The 20,875-nt window shown below is 49.1% G+C and overlaps 1 protein-coding gene across 2 annotated transcripts; it reads right to left on the bottom strand.

The window, feature by feature from the left end:
• Window positions 1-1,186: 1,186 nt before the first annotated feature.
• Window positions 1,187-16,093, bottom strand: WNT5A (Wnt family member 5A). Of its 2 annotated transcripts, none has more exons than XM_055806654.1 (5): window positions 15,785-16,093; window positions 12,291-12,424; window positions 10,859-11,124; window positions 5,670-5,962; window positions 1,187-4,089 (listed from the first exon to the last, which is right to left on the bottom strand). In XM_055806654.1, exons 1-5 carry the CDS (start codon window positions 15,788-15,790, stop codon window positions 3,631-3,633), a joined length of 1,158 nt encoding a protein of 385 aa, XP_055662629.1. In that variant the 5' UTR covers window positions 15,791-16,093; the 3' UTR covers window positions 1,187-3,630. The 2 variants fall into 2 exon arrangements, with proteins under 2 accessions (XP_055662629.1, XP_055662630.1); XM_055806655.1 differs by lacking the exon at window positions 15,785-16,093 and adding an exon at window positions 12,809-13,258.
• Window positions 16,094-20,875: the final 4,782 nt, after the last annotated feature.

Below are 20,875 nucleotides of genomic sequence, written 5' to 3'. Positions count from 1 at the left end.
TATCTGAGCCCATAATGACTATTTTGAATAGATATTTACTGCTGCCAATAAAGAAATTTTTTGGTAACTTTTCTGTTATTGGGAAGAGCTTGAATACAATCCAGTCCAAAAAAATGCTGACTTTCCTAAATAGGGGCTGTGTTTTTGCAATAAAGAATACTGGTCAATATACAAGTGAAGGAAAACTGAACCAGATGTCAGTAATAGGACCACAGAACGTTGCATTTGCCCAGATTCGCTATTTTAAACACACGATGTTGGTCTACTGGTTTGTGGGATAATACATTCTTGGCAGCCAGAAGGACTTTCGATATATTAGAAGGTTATCCTTGAGCAGGAAAAAAAAAAATAAAAAAGGGGGAAAAAAAAGGGGAAAAAAAGAAGCAGAAAGGTAGAGAAAGGCCACTAATTCATCAAGCACTTTATAGCCGAAAAAAAATATGACTTATTCTGGAAATCAAAGAAAAGCCAATCTCAAAACAGAAGGCTTGGTTTTTACATTAATTTTCACTTTCTGCTTTATTCCCTTGCTACTAATACTTCATTGCACTTTGCATTATTTTTTTGTAATATTTTTTTTTTGTAAGGGTTCTCCCCTCCATGCACGCTCCATTTCTGGGCGAGCGGTCTAAGGGAGAACTGGTGAGCTTCCACCTTGCAGCTCAAGCGCAGTCAGACTGACGGCTGGGGGAACCGCACCTCCAGTGACCACACAAACAACTCAGACCCTGCCAAACCCAGTCCCCAAAACTTTTCACGTTGGGAACTTTTCCTCACATAAGGACCCTGCTGCCATCCCTGGGATTATCGGAGGATGCTGTCCATGGGATCAGGCCCCGCTGTTCCAGAATTGCTACAAGCAGCTCAGGAAGCCATATGCACATATTAACCCAGGTCCCCATTCACTGCAAATTAAATACTTTCCCATCACTAAAACACCTTTTAGTTCAGAGTCACGGGGATTTGGGATTGGTTTTTTGGGGTGTTTTTTTTTCCCCCGCTCCTATTTAAGAAGCAGTTAAATCTGTATACCTTCCTAATATAGAAATAAAACTTCCAAGATGTACTTTGTATGTTTGGCAAACAATCACTTCCCTGTTTTACCATGTAGTAAATTTAAAAATCAACTCTGTTCACTGTTTTAACAAACCCTCCTCTGAAAGATAATTAAAACCACTTCCCAATATACAACCAAAGTTTTATTTTTATAGTCTATCTTCCATTATGGCATAATCCTTTCTTTTTTTTTTTAAAAAAAAAAAAAACCAACAGTGAAATATACAAATCACGCAAGACAGAAATATGTACATTAAATGTACAGAACAGAGGAAAGGACATAGAAGATTTACATATCTGAATGACAAGTAAAATATTTTACATTAAATAGTGTTTTTATAGCTAGGATCATGAGACTCAGTTCTGCTGAGACAAAGGTCACTAGAAAGGAACATGAGGTGATTCAGCAACTGGAAAAAAAAAAAAAAAAGATCATGGTTTTTGTACAATAAAAACCAAAGTGACATATTCAATGAATTAGTGCTTTATTTATTTATCTTACTTTAAAGATATTCTTTGCAAACATCTGAAGATGAGGGGTAAATATGTCCTTGTACAATAAATTAAGAGCAATAAAGCGCCATTTAAGAAGCTGATAAATGACCAAGATGAACTTAATGATACAGCTTAAAGGCTCGTGAAAAGTCAAGGCTTTAGTACAACTAGGCTAAAGTGAAAGATTTTCCTCACTTGGTACTTGCAAAACACTTTACCTTGTTGGATGGGACCGAGTTGGAAAGAGGCATCTGAACCAATGATGAAATCCTGTGTAACTACACAGCGCTGGGGGGAACGCGTATTGTTCAACAAATAACAATTTCCATTTCAAAACCTGAAAAGCAAGGGCCACACGCAGCACATTTTGGAGTTGGAAGGGGTCTCCTTTCAGCAAAAATCAGTAATGCCCTTAACGTGAGAGTGGAATACATGCAACCTCCAGACTGGTATCAATTCAAGTGCAGGGTGCTGCCTCTACCAACCGCCCAAGAAAGTCTTAAAGATGGGAAGAGGCTTACTTCTTTGTGATTACTCTTAAAACTTCTGAATGATAAAAGCTTTTAAAAAATAATAACAAAAAAAAAAACAAACCCCAAAACAAAACCACCAAAAGGTTAGAATCAATCTAAAAACCTGAAGAGATCTGAAAAAGAAAATGGGGGGTGAACTGCCCCTGCAATTTAGATGGTTTATTATTACTTAGATCATTAAAATATATATGTACAAAAAGCTTTGAAATATCAAGACACCAGCAGACCACAGTTCTCCCATATATATGTAACTGCCCAAGTATAGTCTGAACAGTTGTAGTGTATATCTGCAATATATTATCTAAAGCATGTGTATTAAAGACATAGGATGATAAATTTGGTATTGCTGCAACATTTTGTTGAACTACAATAGTCAGTTAATGTTATTAAAATATGAAACTATTGTCTCCTTCAGTGAAAGCATTCCCAAAATCTGCGAAAAAAATAAAAATCAATCATTCCAAGAGTGGATATCTAATGATTTATTTTCTCACATAAAATTAGAAGAGTTATTTGTCAAGCTGTGTTTTGAAAGACAGCCAGCTATTACACCATTTTTGAGGCATTTTCAAATCTGGGGAATTCTATTTTCTATGGGCTTTCCAGGCTGGGAGACCAAACCCGTTTGCAAGCATCGCAGCTCTCCTCTGCCTGGCTACAGCGCTCCACACTGCCTGCACCGCAGCCGCTCCCCACACTCGGCAGCGGCGAAGTGCTGCTCTGCAAGATGAGACACTCAAACGTCATGATTAGCTAAGAAGGCCAAATTCAGCCTTGAAGTATCTCTTTATTATTTGTCAAGGCAGAATTTTTTTTTTTTTTTTTTTTGGTCTTGTTAGGTTCTGGAACCAGACACGGCGATTCAGGAATAGCACAGCTGAAGCCTTTACGATCCTTTGCTCTTCACCCTCTGATGACATTGCGTACCTAAAGCGGGCACATTCAGATCTGCAACTGACACCACACCTCATGATGGATATACCCCTTACTTACAGAGCCCTAAATGTACTGAACAGCTTTATATACCTTATTCTGATAACTTCTAGCATCTGAAACTAAAAGTCATGGACAGGTCTGTGTTCCTCGCATCCGTAAGGATTGTTCTAACATCCCAAGCACATTACATGGTTGCTCTGCCTACTGCACATGTATTACGTCCCATGGGACTAAATTAGGATATGTTGGAATTTACCCTTAGACTACTCTATTGTTTTTAAGAAAAGTCAATTTTTTTTAACTTTGTAAAATAAATATTCTCAGGTTCTCCCCCATTATTGCCGAAAATATAAGCCGCACACAGTTCTGGGATGGACGCAGAGAGGGTTTCCAGGCACTTCTCTTTGCAACCGTCATATTTTTCTTTTTTCTTTCTTTTTTCCTTCCCCCCGCCACCCCCCCCTTTTTTTTAAAAAAAAAAAAAAAAAAAAAAAGAAGACGACAACTTGTTGGACTCTATAAATAAAGTGGAGATAGTCCTGTGGGAAGGGAGAGGGGCCCGCACCCCTTGCTGGCAGGTGGCTGCAGTTCCTCTCAACTCGTCCGTCCCCTATTTGCACACAAATTGGTCCACAATCTCTGTGCACAACTTGCATTTCACGTAGCAGCACCAGTGGAACTTGCAGTGGCAGCGCTCTCGCTGCACCGTCTTGAACTGGTCGTACCCCCGGCCACAGCACATGAGTTCACAGCCGTCCATGCCCTCCGAGGTCTTATTGCAAAGGCGGCCCTGGGTGCCCAGGGACCCAGTGCTCTCGTTGCGCACGCAGTAGTCAGGGCTGGGATCGATGTAGACCAGGTCATGGATGGTGGGTGCGTTAAAGCGGCTGTTCACTTGCACCAGCTTGCCCCGGCTGTTGAGTTTCATGGCGGCAGCGCTATCGTATTTCTCCTTCAGGGCATCGCCTACCTTGCGGAAATCAGCAAGCTGCAGCCAACAGGTCTTCAGGCTGCAGGAACCAGAGACACCGTGGCACTTACAGGCCACATCAGCCAGGTTGTACACAGTCTGGAGGAGCCAGGGAGAGAAAAGAAAAGTGGCAATGAAGCATCAGCATGGCTGTGAAAGCGTTTATTACCCTTGTTTCCTGCCCTCCGTCACATTCCCACTTGCCCCTCCACAATATTCACCTTAGCATCCTCTTCCCTCCTGCCATGCGGTGGGAAGGAAAAGCGAGCCAGCTGACACACGTGCACCTCCAGCACCCCTGTTAGCCGGGAGGAGGAGGGGATTGCTCTCACCAGCCTCTCCCACCACAGAAACAGCCGCAAAAGCACAAACACAGCCCAGACAGCAGCATCAGTCAGGCTGCAGTCAAATTTTAGGAATTTGCTCTCGCGCCAGCAAAGGATTTTGCTGTTTCATTGAGAAATGTAAAACATCCTTTTATTTTCTATCTGAGTTACTCTCTCTATTGATCTCTGCTTGAGGCTGCAATTAGGGAAAGAGTTAAGATTCCTCTCGCTCCTGGCTTGGCTGCAGCTGATTGTCTACTCTTGGCTCAACATCCTCCTCCTATCCCAAATACTGCTCTGCAAGAGAGACTTCATCCAAGAAGAAACCCCCAAACACCTATGGGTGGGAGACGGCGCTACATAGCAATATCCTCTTTACAAAGCTTTGGCAGGGAAACATCAGTCATTTGCCCTGTACAAATAGAAATAAGAGTCAGTGTTGACACTGCCCCAAAAATCCTGGGATCTGACACATTAGATGATACTGTAGACAACTTCCACCCAGCAGTTACAGAGAGTCTTAACAGCGCCAAATGGCACTGCAAAGATGAGGCTGAGGAAGGAAAAAACCTGCTTGAGTCTCCATAAGCAACTATGAAAGCATTGCTTTTCTCCTTGTTAATAGTAAATTGGCCTATCCGTTGCTTTCGGACACCCTCCTCTCATATTTAAATACTATTAATTTTCAATTATCTTTCATCCTTCTTCACCTTTGAACACAAGTGTAAAGTCTCCAGCCGACTACTTCTGGTGCTTCAAGCTCTAGGAAAATAATGATTTTGGCTCTTCATATTCAGACTATTATAAAAAGAAAAGTTTACACCCATTCATTTCAGGCATTTTCAAGATTAAAGAAACCATAAAGACATGCTTAACCACAGAAGACCATGTTTTCTAATACTATGGAGGAGCTTTTCACATCCTCTTTAAGCAAGGAAAGAAAAAAATGTCAGAACAATCCTGCAGTATGAGTCCAGCCTGGAAAGCCCAGCACGTCTCTCTTCCCTCCAATTCACACTGTCTTGGTTGGAAATACAAACTAATAAAATTCTGTCCTACAGAGAACCCACTCTTAATGAAACAACACGGAGGGAAACGCAACACACTTCACTCCCAACCTTCCCTCACTGGGAAGGCAACATGGCTGTCAGACAACCAGAGGCAACACAAATTCACGTGCTCCCCACCCACCTACGCCCTGTTTGCAGTTTTCTCATTTTGAGCAGTGACACGGAGACAAGCTTTGATGGCTGGTCACCGCCCAGACTGCTACACGCCCTGCCGAAGCAGGTCCTTCCCAGAGGGAGGGATGCAGGCCAGGACAGAGGGATGTGCTGTCCAACAGCCACTTACTCTTCTCCCGGCCTCGTTGTTGTGCAGGTTCATCATGATGCGGGCGCTCTCGTAGGAGCCTCTCTGGTAAACTCTCTCACGCTCCCGAGCGTCAACAAACTCCTTGGCGAAGCGGTATCCATATTCGATGTTATCCCCGCAGCCACCCCAAAGCCAGTCCCGGGGCAAGTCCTTGGGCCGCGCTGCCCGGCTGCAGCCGCAGGAGGACAGCTCGCCCTCCCGGCAGGCCCGGCTCATGGCGTTGACCACCCCGGCCGCGCTCACTGCGTAGGTGAATGCCGTCTCCCGGCTGCCTGCGCAGAAAGACAAGCGGTGTTAGGGGAGAGCCCACGCGCACCGTTCCCTGCCCACCCCTCAGCCGGCAGGGCAAAGGCTCTCCAGGAGCCACCAGAATTCATTCACCTACTAAAAGGCAGAGTAACCCCGAACCATGCGCCTCAAATGCCTTTGCTCTGAAAAAAACCCAAGCAATCCCAATCAATCAGAGCACGTGAGGTGCCTGCAAAGAGCAGGAGTCACTTCTCATCCATGTTGGCGAAAGGCTGGGTGGGGGAGCGGGGCGGAGGTGAGTCGGAGCTGGAGTGTGATGCCAGCAGGGCCAAAGCAACCCTGCCTGCATGTCAGGGGCGGAAAGGGAAACAGACTCCCTCCTTTCAGAAAAAAAAAAAAAGAGATGTTAAATACAACTTTTAGAAGTCTGGTTCTTAAATTGCTACTTCTCAAACATGATTTATGCACTTCACCCACTTGTTCCAATTTATTTAAAGTTACAGAGTTTTACAAAGCCTCCTGGTATCAAAAGAAATGTGCAGCAGAATAGCACACAACTTTTCACCCTACAAATAAACCAGGCACTTCTGTAGGGGGCTATTTAAAACTAAGAACAACCTGTGCTGTTTATAGTGTCCACCACTCCAGCTCATGTGAATATACAAGTGATCTCGTATGAGAAGTCCATGGACAATCATCTTTACAAATTACAGGGAAGAAAAAATCCTTAGCACAAGGCCGCTTTGAAGGTTTTCTCCTGCATCTGGTGCCCTTAATTGGAAGTTGAAAACCTCAAGTTTCAAACTTTTGGAAGAAAAAGTTACAATACCCACAATGCAAGGTATGGCCACGTACCATCCACTTGAAAGTATCCAATCCCACCTTTACTTAAAGCTTGACTTCCCCTATCCCATTTCCAAGAGTGTCACAAGTTCTGACTACAACTAGAAAAGCTTTCAAACAAACAAACAAACAAACCCAAACCACAAAAGCTGCACCAGAGAGCCCATTTGAACTTTGTTCTTCATCTTAGAAGACAGCATCCCACTGGGTCTTCTCCAAAAAAGACTTCCAGAATGACAGAGAATAGGCTAATTTTTTTTTTCTACTTATATGAGTTACATTTTAGTCCTAATCTTTAGTTCAACCAATATATCAAGCTTTTTTTTAATCTTGATTTTGTAAGATTTTTCTTAGGGAACTGCATGTGCCTTTGAAAAATTAGGGCTTTAAGAGGTTGCTTTTTGGACATGTCATATGTACTTAGGCAGCAACATTTTGAGGCAGGAACTCTTTGTACAAGACCTACCTCAACAAGTCAAACCTAATAGGAGCTTCTGAGCACTTCTGGAACATAAATAATTTGCAGTCTGGTCCATATTTAACATCAAGATGACACCACGCTCAGAGCAGCTTTGTTAATATAACAGCTGTCATCCACTCAATTAATTTTAATAATAAATGCTGGTTAAATGGGAAAAATCAGAAGTCTTAGGTTGGGAAAGATCAGGTTTAAGGAAGATGAGAAGCGCTTTGCTCCCTTACTTAACAATGATCTATTCTCACAGACACCTGCTCATGGAAGTATTTACATGAATTACGGGTATAAAGGGTTACAGGAGTAGCCTTTTCAGTTAAAAAAGATCTGGCTTTATGTAGTGACTTATGCCTCGCATTTACTGCAAAGTATAGCAGGGGGAACCACATACAGATTTTATGTTCCCGTTTGTTCTGTAATACACATTTCTGGATTAATTCCTTAAGCAAAATTTCCACTAGATTGAGAGGAATGAAACATGGTCTGCTCTGGACCACAGGACTTGCCTCTTCCATTCTGTTTTATTCTTTTTCATATTTAGTTAGCTCATGCTTTCACATGGTTAACTATACCATTTATCGCAGGATTTAAACTCATAAAGCTATAAAGCTGACCTTTTTTTTTTTTTTTTTTTTACTAGTTTTCATTATTATCAATGATGGAGCATATTTTAACAAACTTATTCTTAGTGGGAAGGAGAAGGTAAGGCTGGAGGACAGAAAGGATAGTTGCCCCCCACATTCCCTCCTTGAACATTTAGGTGAATTATTCAATAGCATCAGCTGCTGAAGTAGATTTCAAGCCCCCGCAGGTTGCAAGCCAACACCGCCTCTACTCTTCAACCCCAGGAACACATTAAGAGTGATGATTCCACATGGAAGAGTTACTCTGAAATTTTTATATATTTTTTTTTAAGTCTTTAAGCACAACTGTGCTTTCCTTCACTGTCAAACATATCTGTCTTTTCCCACAGCCCAGCATTTCTCTCTATTGTAGCCATGGCAAGGAAACACACATTCCAAACACGTTTGAGTCCCTTCTCTCCCATATATATAAAACATAGAAATGGAACTGTTCAATATACACACACTGTAGGAAGCCACCCACAGAGCAAGGAGCTGAGCTTTACACTTGATATGAGTAAGTCTGCAAGAACAGAACATTTTTTTTTTATATACCTGAACATAAGACACAAAATGTTCTTTGTCTTGTATTTGAAAAGCATTCAACATCAGGCAGCAGGCATGAATAAACCGGACCCCAACCACACGGAGCTGTTGGGGGAGGATCCAGTTATTTTATTTTATGTTAGCACTTCTCCGCTCTTTGCAAAGCCCGGGCGCAGCCAGCCCGGGGCCAGCCACAGAGCCAGGAGATGGCGCAAGGCGGTGAAGGCAGAGAGGACCATGGCCTGACCTGAGCACCAGCAGCTGAGGAGAGCAGCAGAGAACACAAGCCCTAAAATCTTGCAGTTCAATAAGCCACAGAGCAAGCTTCCAAACCCAACGCTAGGTTTACTTGTACAGCTTGAGCTAACTTTGCAGGATAAATCCTGGAAGAAAGGCTGTCCATTTATTCACTGGGGTAATTACTGTGCTGTCCGTCAGCGCTTTGCCCGGGCGTTCTCCTGCACACCGCCAGTGCCAGCATGTCGTCAGCTGAGATGACAAAATCCTGCCCAGCTACGTGCCTTCAGAGCCTGACTACCATCTTCTAACACTGGTGAGAGCAAGGAGTATCTCACAGTCCCTGACCAGCCAGGGTACGGAGGGCTGAGGTAAAGCTGCAGCCAGCTCTAAACCTACCCACTTCTTCCAGTCCCAGGAACGGCATCTGGTCATGGCTGAAGGTCAGCACCAAATAATACAACTGTTACCCACAACACCTTTCTTGTTCTCAGTGAATACCCTCTTTAGGCTCTTTAACTCTTGAATATGGCTATTAACCTTGCTTCCATTTGCAATTAGAATAAGTGGCTTAATTACATGATGAATTGCTGTGTAGACATCAGCTAATACAGTCATATTCAGCAGAAGGGTGCGGCAAAGTTATTTAACTTGAAAGAAACAACCTTTAAATAGATCTGTCATACTCGGGGAGGGCAGAAACTTCTATTCCAGAGACATACACCACAAATCACGGGCCCAATCCCATACGTTTCTTCACACCAACAGGCCCCCTTGAGCTAATTTTCACTTGCTTGGATAATAAATAAGGGCTGAAGGAGGAAGGCCTAAATTTTAAACAGATTATTTTTCAGACATTTGTTAGATTCTTATGAGAACAGAAAGGTGTACAGAAACAGCTTTCTTTCACGTTTCAGGTGCTTTTAGACTTTTGCTCGGGTAGGGTAGAAATCCAAACTCCAGGGCAGGGGTTAATACTGTGCTTGCAAGAAGCCTAGGAAAGGTGTTTATCTAAAATCAGCTGTTCCAGTTACATACAATTTATGCAACAGATTTTTTTTTTCTATTTGTCTGACAGTCTCCAAATAAAACTGCTTTTAACAAAAATTGAGACCAAAAGTAAATTGATGTGTTCCTTCAACCTGAACTGCAGTTAGTCCATTTACAGGTAAAACCTAGCTTGAATCTGATTTTAAAACTTTATTTTTTTAAAGCAGGACAGAAAAACACTGACATAAAAGCTTTACTTTACATCTCCAACTAAAAAGCACTGCTGAGTTTGTCAGTGTACTGATCACTACATAAAAGATCACAACTGTCACCCAGCAAAATAAATAGGTGTTTTTCAGTTGCTGACACAGGATCAGCAATCTGACTTGGAAAAGTCAGAGGAAGGTTTCACCATGGACACAGTGCAACAGCACTGGTTAAAATTTTTCCAAGGACTTTAAAATACAACGAGGTCCCTAAACGACAGGAAAGGCAGGCAGCACGTGAGCATTGGAGAAGCACATTTCAACGAGGATCTGATAGGGAAAGGGCTGGGTGCCCACCAAATCATAGTAAGATGTTAAACTGGAATCTCTTCTCTCTTAGCAGCGATGTGATTACACTAAATGCGAGTTATAAGGGCAACCACACGTTTTGTCCTGACAGAACTGATCTCATAAAATTTACCCTGCTACATTACTTTTAACGCAAACCCACCTTTCTCAAAAAGAGAAAAAAGTTATGATATCTGGAAATAAGCAAAAAGGAATTGCCTACAAACGCTAATAGACAGAGCAGCAATCTTCAGTTAACCTCCAGACCAAGAGCAATTTATTATGCAGCCGCTAACTTTGGAACTAGCCATGGACATCTTTAATTTTACAAGACACTGCTGTTTTCAATTTTCTTAGGTTGCCTTCATTTTGTCTCAGGTTTTTTAAAATGAGATTTCAGGGCCACATTTTCCTTTCTCCTCTATTCCCATATGCAAATATCTATTCCTACTTTGTTTTCCAAGACACATGGCTGGACAGTGGTGGGAAATCACCTCCAGCTAAAAATAATTCAACTCCTTTGCCAACTTTTAAAAACACTTGATTGTATACAGTACTTAGTAAGAACCTGGCAAGAGATTCAAGTGCAGAACAGTATATGCCATACATATCCTTAGACAAGAGTTTAATCATAAAGATGTTGCTTCCTACCTATCTGCATGACTCTGCCAAAAACAGAGTTGTTGTCCACAGTGCTGCAATTCCATCTTCTATGTCTGAACTGATACTGGCACTCCTTAATGCCCGTCTTGGCACCCTCTCCAATGAACTGCATATGGTCCTGATACAATTGGCAGAGTTTCTTCTGTCCTTGGGAAAGCCCTGCTAGCTGGCTACATAGTGGCTGGGCTCCTATTATATATACCTCTGACATCTGAACAGGGTTCATGGGGTTCATAGGGTTCATCCCTAAAGACCTGCATAAAGAAAGACTTGGATTAATAAAGACTAAAAAAAAAAAAAAAAAAAAAAAAAAAGTCTATAAAATCCAAACAGAACTGTGTATTATACATGACTATACAATTACTGGTTTTGCTAACAGGTGAGAAAAAATCCACTTAAATATGAAAATTTTGTGTTAAGGACAGCACAGACGAGAAGTTACTAGTTCTAATCCATGTGGTTATCTTGTGTAATCCATGTGATAACTTCAGTTAGAGACTGAAGTAAGACGCAGAATTTAAAGACTTGCATCTAGGCAGTCCTTTACCAACGTAAATGGACATAGTAAAAAGAACAGAAGCTCCAAACAACTGCAAGGCCAGAAAAATAAATAAAGCAAAACCGAAAGTCCCCCAAACCCCAATTTATTTTTACACACATTTTAGATTTAAGTCTGCATTTTTCAATCTGTTCTACTATAAACAAATAGAGAAACCTTTAACAAGCCAGAAGTTAGAAACTTGCTACAGACTACTTCTAGCTTCTGCCGAACTACACACAAAAACACAGAGGCAAGTATATTCACTGTAAAAAAATAAACAAATTGTTTTCTTAATTCTTAAAGTGCTCTCCACTGGATACATTTCAATTAAAAAGTGTCATTAATCCGAAAAGGATCACTTGAAACAGCAGAGAAACACCTATTTCAAGAGCTCCCAATGCCATACACTATATAGAAAGAGGTAATTTACCAAAGCAGACATTTAAATGCAATTCTTTGTAACAAAATATATTTACAAACATTTAAGTTACAGAAAAGTACAGACTGAGATGGAAATAAAAGTTTGTAATTGTAAATTAGCATTCTTTCATACATGCAAAATTTCTAATCTAAGGAAGTTGAAATAACTCTTTCAAAAGAAAGGTAAATCTAGTAATTTAAGGACGATCAAATCCATAGAGAATCTACTGTACAGCATTCTAAAAAATGAATTTTACAACACGAGATGTTGCACATTTACACCTATTCGAGAGACCCGTTCATTTTACTACACAACGCATTACAACTAAAACATTACTCCCCTGCCATCTCGTTCCTGCCGTCCTCCCTCAGAAACAAAGTACATCAGAAGCAAACAGACATTTAATCAAGCAAATCTTGCCACCCCCTTTTAAAATCAAGTCGATACGAGATGCTTACCACCAAGAGCTGGCTTCTATTACAACCTGGGTAAAAGAGCAGAAAATGGCCAGAGCCACTATGAGGTACTGAGAAGCCATTGTACTGCCAACTGTCCCCAAAGCACCTCCTTGGATTAATACTGCAGTGGATTTCTAGAGGGGGGAGAAAAAGGATCAGATTGTTTATTGCTTCTCAGACCATTTTCGAGCATTCAAGTTTAAACAACGGAAGTATCCGGGCCCCTTTTAACTTGACTCTGACTCGCCTGCCCTTCTCCCCGCCGAGGCTTTGCTGCCAGACGCAGGCACGTCGCGGCTCCCGCTGCACCGGGCAAAACCCACCCCCGCACCCCCCCACCCCCCCCCCGCGGACACCGCCTTCCCGGGGCGGCCGCCTGCCCCTCGGCCCCGCCGCTCCCCGCACCCCGCCCGCGGCGGCTGCGCCGGACACGGGGGACCCCGTCCCCACACCCCCGCCCGGCCGCCCCCGCTGCCCCGGGGCTACAGGCGACCCGCGGGCCCCGGGCCGGGCATTACCCCATCGCTCCCCGCTGCGGAGCCAGCATCGTGGACACGCAACGCTCCCGGCTGGCTAAAGGCGGCTTCAGGTTTGCTAAGCGAGCCCGAACGGGAGACGGGGGAGGCCGGTGCTACGAGGGGGTCGGTGCCTCGGGGGAGGGGGCCCCGGCGGCTCCCACACGGGGACGATGCGGCCGGTCCTCGGTCCTCGCCCCTCCCCGCCGGCCGGGGAAGGCGCTCCCCGCTGCCGCTAAACCATCTCCCGCAGCCTCCGCGCTGCGCCGCCGCCCGCTCGCCGCGATCGCCGAAGCCCCACCGAGCTCCGCGCTGGCGCGGCGGTGACAGCCCCGACGGCAGCCGCCGGGCCCCGCCGGAGTCGGTATCGGCCCGGGGAGGTACCAGGAGCGGCAAGGAGCGGCTCCGCGTCCCGACCCGGCCCCTGCAACGACCGGGCTGCCGGCTGGGAAGTCAAACGCTTCCCCCGGCAGGTCCCACGATCCCTGTCTGCGTCCTCACACGGGACTCTCTCACTCGCTAACCAGTGCCATTCACGGTTTTTTATTTCCCCTCCCCTCGGAAGGGGAAAAAAAAAAAAAAAGAAAGAAAGAAAGAAAAAAAAGACATTTCGACACTTGGGGGCTCCCTATTCATTCTCAAAAAGCCCTTAATGCTGAATTGAAGGTGCTCTTAATTCTAATTTATTTCTGTTTGCAAAGGGTCGGGAGGAGAGCGCTGACGGCAGCGCCGCGGCGGGACGGGACGGGACGGGACGGGACGGCGGGCTGCCACCACACCGGGCCCGGCGCGCGGGGCAGCCGCAGCCCCCCTGGGGACCCGCGCGCGTCGCTCACCGCCACCGCGCTGGGGCTGCAGCCTCCCCCCGGCCCTGGCCGCCTCCTGCCCGGGGCAGCCCCCAGCTCCTCACTGCCGGGGCTGGGTGTCTGGGGCCGGGCTCCCGCAGCAGAACGCGCCCGTCCGGTTGAGATGGGATCAATCCCGGGAAAGATGCGAAAGCCGAGGGCGTTGTACGTGAGGGACGAGGAGAAGCAAGGTGTGCGGCACCCTAGAGCCTACGCGCTGGGGTTTTGGCTTTTCATCTGCTAGCTCTTAAAACGGTAACAGTAACAATACTAATAATAAGGAGTTGTCATGGAACTGCCCGAGCCCTGCGGAGGCTGGAGACGCCGGAGCCCAAGCGGGACCCCAACAGCTGCCCGGGCCAGCAGCCAGGCCCGCACGCCGAGCTGCCCCGACGGGGGGGAGCGGCCGGGGCCCGCCGCGCGCAGAGGGAGCCGGCGGCCACGAGGAGGGGGGCGGTGACCCCGCAGCAAGACCCGGACGGCGGGGCCAAGCTCCCCTGGCCCGTTCAAAGGGCCCGGGTGCCCCCTCGGGGCCTGGCCGTCGCCGCGCCGTTGCCACCGCCGCATCGGGCCGGAGCGCCCCGAGCCCCAGCCCGGCGGCCCCCGGGGAGCTGTGCCGCCCCGCTCCCAACAGGGGGCGGCCTCGGCCGCCGGAGCCCCGGGAGGTGACGGGGACGGGCGGCTGCTGCCCCTCCGACGGTATCTCCCGCTCCTCATCATCGCCGTGATCGCCCTCCGCCTCCTCCTGCCAGGGCGCTGCGTGGCGAGGCGGGAGGAGGCACCTGCGCCCGGGGGCCCCGCGTTGGCCCGGCCTTGCCAGCCCGTCCCTTCTGCACGCAGCAGCTGACAAGCTGCCATCAAACCCGAACCAAAACAAAAAAGCCAGCAACAACAACAAAAAGAACGACTGGCCGGCAGCACGGCAGCATGAGCTGTCAGGAACGTGGGGCACCATTTTCAACTTTGTAGGGCCGCGGAGATTGGTTTTTTTGGTATTTAATGCACCCCATGCGGAGCCCGCGCTCTTTGCTGAGATGAAAAGGGAGGCTTTTACAGATCCTGCAGCCGCGGGATCGCCTGTGATCTTGTTTTACACGGGGTGTCTGGAAAGCCTGCGAAGGCATCTGGTTTTCTGGGAGCACTACCTGCGGGAAGGCGGTATCCAGAGCCCCGGCTCCGGGGGGCTGTAAACCGCGGCAGCCTCCGCGGGAGGCGCAGCGGCTCCGCGGGGAACCCCCCGGCCGCCCCCTGCTCCCCGCGGCGGCTTTACATCCATTTCGGACGGGCGAGACCAGGTTTCGCGTTTGCAGAGACAGGCACGGGCAGGGTCCCCAGCCCAGCGCTCTCCTACCGGGGACGCGGCGGGGGGTGTTTGCCCGGGGGGTGGAAGGCGCACCTCCGTCCTCCCCTCCGCGCCGGCGGCGGCCGGGGAAAAGCCTGGCTTCTCGGTCCGCCTGAACTCCCCGTGACCCTCCGAGAGCAACCGATTTAGCATACAATTGACAATTAAAAACAAACAAACAACAAAAAGCCAACAGCCTTTCCAACATGGAGTCCTTGCAGCGCCAAAAGGACCCCGAGGAGCCGCGCTCCTCCGCTCTGACCCTGGCGGGACCCTCTGCAGATGCAGAGTGATAATCTCCAGAAACTTAGAATAAAATTAAAAAAAAAAAAAAAAGGGGGGGGGGGGGGGGGCTGACTCCGGGTCCTCCGCTGGCCCCCAGCCAGCTCTCCTTAAAGGTACAGGCCACCATTAACGCCGACGTTGAGTTCCTCCATAGCGATCGTCCTCGGGAAAGTTTGGGAAGTTTGGAAAGATGTCTTTAAACTGGCGTCAGGAGCCGCAGCCAGAAAGATGCACCGGGACGCGGCGGGCAGAGCGAGCCCCGCAAGTATCCCTGCGGCGGGCAGCCCCTCTTCGGGGGGAAATTCAAACAGAGGAGGAAAAAGGAAAATAAAAGGCGCTTTTTCCAAGCGGGGAGCAGCGCTCTCCGGGCTGGGTGAGAGCGCCGAGGTGGGAGCGCCCACGGCAGCCCGGGGAGGAGGGGGCCGCCCCGTGGCCGGGGACCCGCGCCCCGCCGAGGTGCAGCCCACCCTGCGCGCCCGCGGCGGCACCGCGCCCCGCCGGACTCACCTCCATTGCCGCGGGATCACCGAGCGGGAGCAGCCAAGTAATCCAAGCAGAGCAGGAGGGGAAAGGGCGAGGCGAAAGTAAAATCCTGGATCGCGGGAGCCGGGCGGTATCCTCCCAAGCAGCGGACGGCGGCGGCTGCCGGGGGAGCGCGGGGGCCCGCGGAGCTGGCGGGGGGCGGCGGGCGAGCGGGCGCTCTGTCCGGCGCAGGCTGAGCGTGTCCGACTGCGGAGCGGGGCACCAGTGCAGCCTTCTTTCCAAGGTCCATCAGCAATCGCAGTAATTAGGGCTTTCCACCACCAGAAGAAGAAGGAGGCAAAAAAAAAAAAAAAAAAAAAAAAAGGCCAAGAAAAAAAAGCCAAGAAAAAAAAAGCCAACCCAACACACGCACACAGCGCCCGTGGGCGTGATTGTGCGGAAGCAAATAAAAATCTTCACAAGCGGCAGCGAAAGCGCCGCGGGCGACGATCCGTCCCACCAGCCCAGGTGGTGCCGCCGTGGGGCTCCCTGCGCTCCCACCCGGCTCCCGGCAGCGCTGGGGCGGCCGGCGCGGCCCCTCCGCGGCTCGGCGGAGCGGGAACGGGACGCGAGCGGAGCCGAGCGGGCGCAGGGCTCCCCCCTGCCCGCCCCCCTTCACTTGCTTAAAGGCTGGGCGGTGCGGAGCTAGGCGTCCGCGGCTGCAGAGCCATCCTGGGGCTGGCTCCCTCCATTTTACACAGAGAAGAAAAAGCCCAACAGAAAAAGAAGTTTCTGCACAACCGGGGAAGGGGGAGGGGGGGCCTTGTGCACGCGTGTGTCTGTCTTACGGGGCGACTGATCCTGCAAGGCCGAGCAGGGGCAGGGGGAGGGGAGAAGTCCGGGGCTTCAGGAGCGGAGGCTCCCCCAATCCATCGCTGGCAAAGGCACCCAGCGCCCGGGAGCAAGTTACGCGCTGGAGAGCGAGCCGGAGCGGGCGGCGTCGCGCTACAGCCGACCCTTCCTCCTCGGGGCTCTGCCCCCCGCCCGCTGCAGCCGGCACGGCTCCCCCCAGTGTCTCTCCCTCGCTCCTCTTCACCCCGCCGCTTAAAACGGTTTAAAAAAAAAAAAAAAAAAAAAAATAAAAGAAGAAAAAAAAAAAGAAAAAAGTTGCAGAGCCAACGGCAGCTGAAAAACTTTGTCGGCAGCGCATGCGCCCGGAGCCGACCTATTGCAGACTGGGCTGGATTTTAAAGCTGTACGGCAGCGAGCGGGACCCCGGTGCAGCCTCGGGGTGGGTGGGGGGTGTCCGGGCTCGACGGCCAGTCCCTGGGAGCGCGCCCCGCGCCGCTCGGCCCTTGTCGATGGCCAAGCCCGGCGTGAGACCCCCGTGAGCACCAGCTCATCCCACAGAGCGGTGCCCCCTGCGCCCACCCCGTCGGGAGCGAGCGCGGCCCGCCCTGTGCTATCGGCACCGCCGGCCGGTTGTCCCGGGGCGGGGGGCACACGGTGATGTGCCGGGGGGGCCCCGCGGAGGCTCCCCCTCGCATACATGTGCGTGCAATGTGCGCTGCACATGGCCGGGCGGCGGGGCTGCGCCAGCATTCCTGGCGGGTGGCTCATTTGACAAGTCCTGTTTATCGCAGGCTCCGAGCCGCGACGGGCGGCCGCGTGTGCCGCTTGCCAGCGCCGGGGGACGGAGCGGGCTCGATGGTTCGCGTTCCTCCTTCTTCAGCGTCTTTTTTCCGCTGTAAATTTGGCAAGCTGTTGACAAAACCGCTTGGGTTAAATCGCAGACGACCCAATAAGAGCTCCAGGTGAGGAGGGCTTCGCTGACCCTTTGTACCTCGGAGCCCTTTCCCCTCTTGCACTCCTCAGCCAAAGGTTGTTTTGTGGCACCTCTCACATCTTACACGCACCCAAGCGCAGGAAATGGGAGCGTTCCCCCAGCCACGCCGTAACTCCGCATTATTTCCCTTGTATTCGCCTGCGACTGCGGGTCCACGGGGGGATGTGGGGGAGGGGGCACATTATCAAAGCAGCCCTGGGAAATCCAAACAGGCTGCGAGCGCTGCTCCGCTATCAATAAATGCATTCACTCCTTCAAAGCCATTCCAGTGCAAATAAAATCCCTTCAGGAGCCCAGCAGGGGAAAAGGCACATCTCGGCCGGCCCGAGCCCGCTCCACACGCGCCCCCGGGCCCCGGAGCTCGCCCGCCCCGACGGGACGGGGCGCTGCCCGCCAGGTAAGCGCAGCCTCCGCCGGCTCCAGCGGCAGCTGCGCGCCCTCGCCCCGAGAGCCCAACAGGCAGCCCCCTCTCCTCAAGGCCCCGGGCCCTCCGCTCCCCCCTCCGCCCAGCGCCCCCCGGCCGCCCCCGCTGTCGCTCTGCCCGGGGCGCCGCTCCCCGCCGAGCCCGACGGCGCCCGCCGCCTGCCCGGGCCGCAGCCGCGCTGCGGGGGCTGCCGGACGGGGGGACGCGGCTGCGGGAGCCGGGGAGCGGGGCGGGGGGCGCTGCCGAGCCAGGCGGGGGCGGCACAAAGGCCCCGCGGAGCCCCCCTCGCCCCCGGGGCAGGCGGGCGGGCAGCCCCGGCCCTGCGGCCCCCGCCGGCACCTGCCCGAGCCCGCGGCAGCGCTCCCGGCGGGTTTGTTGACCCCCTAATACCCGAGGAGCCTTCCCGTGAGGAATCCTGGCAGCCCGGGCTGCCGTGCATCCCTCGGGATGGCAGGTGAGGAATTTATAAATTAGGTGTAGCACCAGGTCCGGGGAGCGGAATACAGGGGTTGTTCGTTCCTTTTAGGAAGACCAACCTTAGTTTTATGCCTAGTAAATAATATTTTATTGCCTTTGGTTTACTGTGGCATTTCAATTATCCCCTTTAGGAGTCTGCAAACTGCGTGGGTTAAAGGTCATTTCTCAAATCACTAGAATTAGTAAAGAATAGCAGAAAACTGTAAAAAGGGGAGGAGCTGCGCAGTAAAACAAGAAAGATGGCCTGAAATAAACTAATAAAGAACCCAGAGCTGTTTACCTCTCTCATTTGTATTCCCGAATGATGTTTATCATCATGTAATTGCATAATGTCATCGGGCACAGGAAAAAGTCCGGCCCAGGCCCATCAATACAGGCAGGCAGGCGAGCAGGGCTGTTCGCAGCAGCTTGGCAATAGGCGAAGCCAACACCACATCATTTTCGTTGCCGGGATTCCTAGTCCTTGCTTTTAAAAAGAAAACTGAACAGGGAATTTATAAATCACAGGCAAATTTTCAAGCTATGGCGCATAGAAGTGGAAATAAAGGGCAGAAATCCAAACATCCTGCAAGGCTTTAAGAATTTTAATTTCTTCTCGCTATTTAAAACAGCTGGGTGAAGCTAGGGGGGGCAGGAGGGAGAAGCATTGACAATGTTACAGGCATTCGTATTGCCCAAGCTTTTGTTTTCCAGCTTTGCTGGAAACGGCACTCTGAAGTTAACCGGACAGTTGATCCACTGTGCTTTACTGCCAATGCTGAAGTGTTTTCTGGACTAAAAAATAAAAAATGCTTGGAGTAATGTAATAGGAAGTGCAAAGATACTGTTGAATGTCCAAACAGCAGAACCCTGAACAGCAGCACTGCTGAATTTTAGAGTTGAAGGTCTGCTATAGCGCTTCAATTCTCTGTAAGACAGAAATAAATTATTTCTGGTCTTTTAGATGGGTTTCTGCCATTTTTCTGCAGAGTAATGCATTTTAACAAAGGAGTGGTCACACTGAAATATTACACACATGTGTTCATGTTAGTGTGTAGTGCTGCGCGATTTGTATCTTCACACCTTGGCCGATGGCAAAGATGCAGCCAGAGGCCGATAGGCATGGTTTTCCCTCATGAACCTGTTTGGGAAGCAGAAGTTTTGAGGGAAGAAGGTACTTTCCTGTATATCTTTTTAGTTCATCATGGCATTTGAGTATATAATATAGGAATTATTACACCTACTGGACTGAACCTTTGTGAGGGCATAGCCCACCGGCAGCTGCTTTGCTATGACTATGCCAGTGCATCTGCGCGTATGCTTTTTTAGGTGAGGGCCATACATAGTACCACAATGACCATTGGACAAAGCAAATACACCATGTTATTTTGAACATGTAACCTGCATTCTGCCCACCAGCACATCTACTCCAGGGATGACTTTTTAAGCTCCAAGGGACTTAGATATAACTGCCTTGAAATCATGTATGCACTTTCCTAAGGCTGTTTTCTTTCCTAAATTATGCTCTTGCATTCTTCTGCAGACCACCCTGTTACCCAAAAGATGGCTAAACTACAAAAGAAATGCCAAAGATGATGATTTTATGCCAAATCTTGCAATAGTTGTTATTTTCCTGTATCCTTGGCCACTAGAGACAAGAAATAGCATGGGAAACTCTCTTTAAATAATCATTTTGTATTTCTAGCTTGCCTGACTGCTGAAGAAACTTCGACAAGTTAAGAGACTAGAAAACAAAGGAAAGAGTATGGATGTCCTTCGTGTCCTCCCGCCCTGTCCCATGCCCATCCCTCAAATCCCAAATTCATGATGTTGAAAGAAGCCAGGATATTTAGAAGCAGCAATAACCACTAGAAAGGAAGAAACAGAGTCTAGATTAGCACTCATCTTTACCAGGTAAAGACGTATTTTGGACGCAGTGAGATGGAAATAAGAGGCAGCAGACAACAGAGGAAAGTTTACAAGGTCACAGATTCTGGTAAATTTGCTAATCTGCGAAGCCTGTAGAAAAAAAGATATACCATTTTATATTTAAACTGATAATAACTGTACTGATTTTTTATTACTAGTAATGAACTGCATAACAAATAGCCCCCTCAAAACACTCAGCATTTGTCTGCATTATCAGGTGGAGGAAGACAGCTGTGGACGCATTTTTCATTTTTAATGGACAAAACACAGGTTGGTTCTTTTCATTCCCTCCTGCTGAGGTCTACTAAACCTTGCTGCCACTGCAGGAATCACAGCCCAGGTACAACATGTGTGTGCTGGGTCATGGAGGAAAATAAAGATAGGAGGAGATTCTCAAAAACGAGAAGTGACTCCAAAAGCTGTTGAGTAGGATGCCAGCCTGGTGCCATAGCTATCGGAGCATGGGGCTTGACTGCCATGA

Source organism: Falco peregrinus, chromosome 5, assembly GCF_023634155.1.
Source record: "Falco peregrinus isolate bFalPer1 chromosome 5, bFalPer1.pri, whole genome shotgun sequence".
Lineage (NCBI taxonomy): Eukaryota > Metazoa > Chordata > Aves > Falconiformes > Falconidae > Falco > Falco peregrinus.
Note: the sequence above shows the minus strand (reverse complement) of the source record. Positions and strands in the feature narration are given on the sequence as shown.

Excerpts from the sequence above, each read along its gene's own strand:
- WNT5A (XM_055806654.1), bottom strand. Across the intron at positions 5,963-10,858 it reads TGGCAGAGTCATGCAGATAG|GCAGCCGGGAGACGGCATTC; the intron begins GTAGGAAGCAAC and ends CTTTCTGCGCAG. Across the intron at positions 4,090-5,669 it reads ACAACGAGGCCGGGAGAAGA|ACTGTGTACAACCTGGCTGA; the intron begins GTAAGTGGCTGT and ends TGGCTCCTCCAG.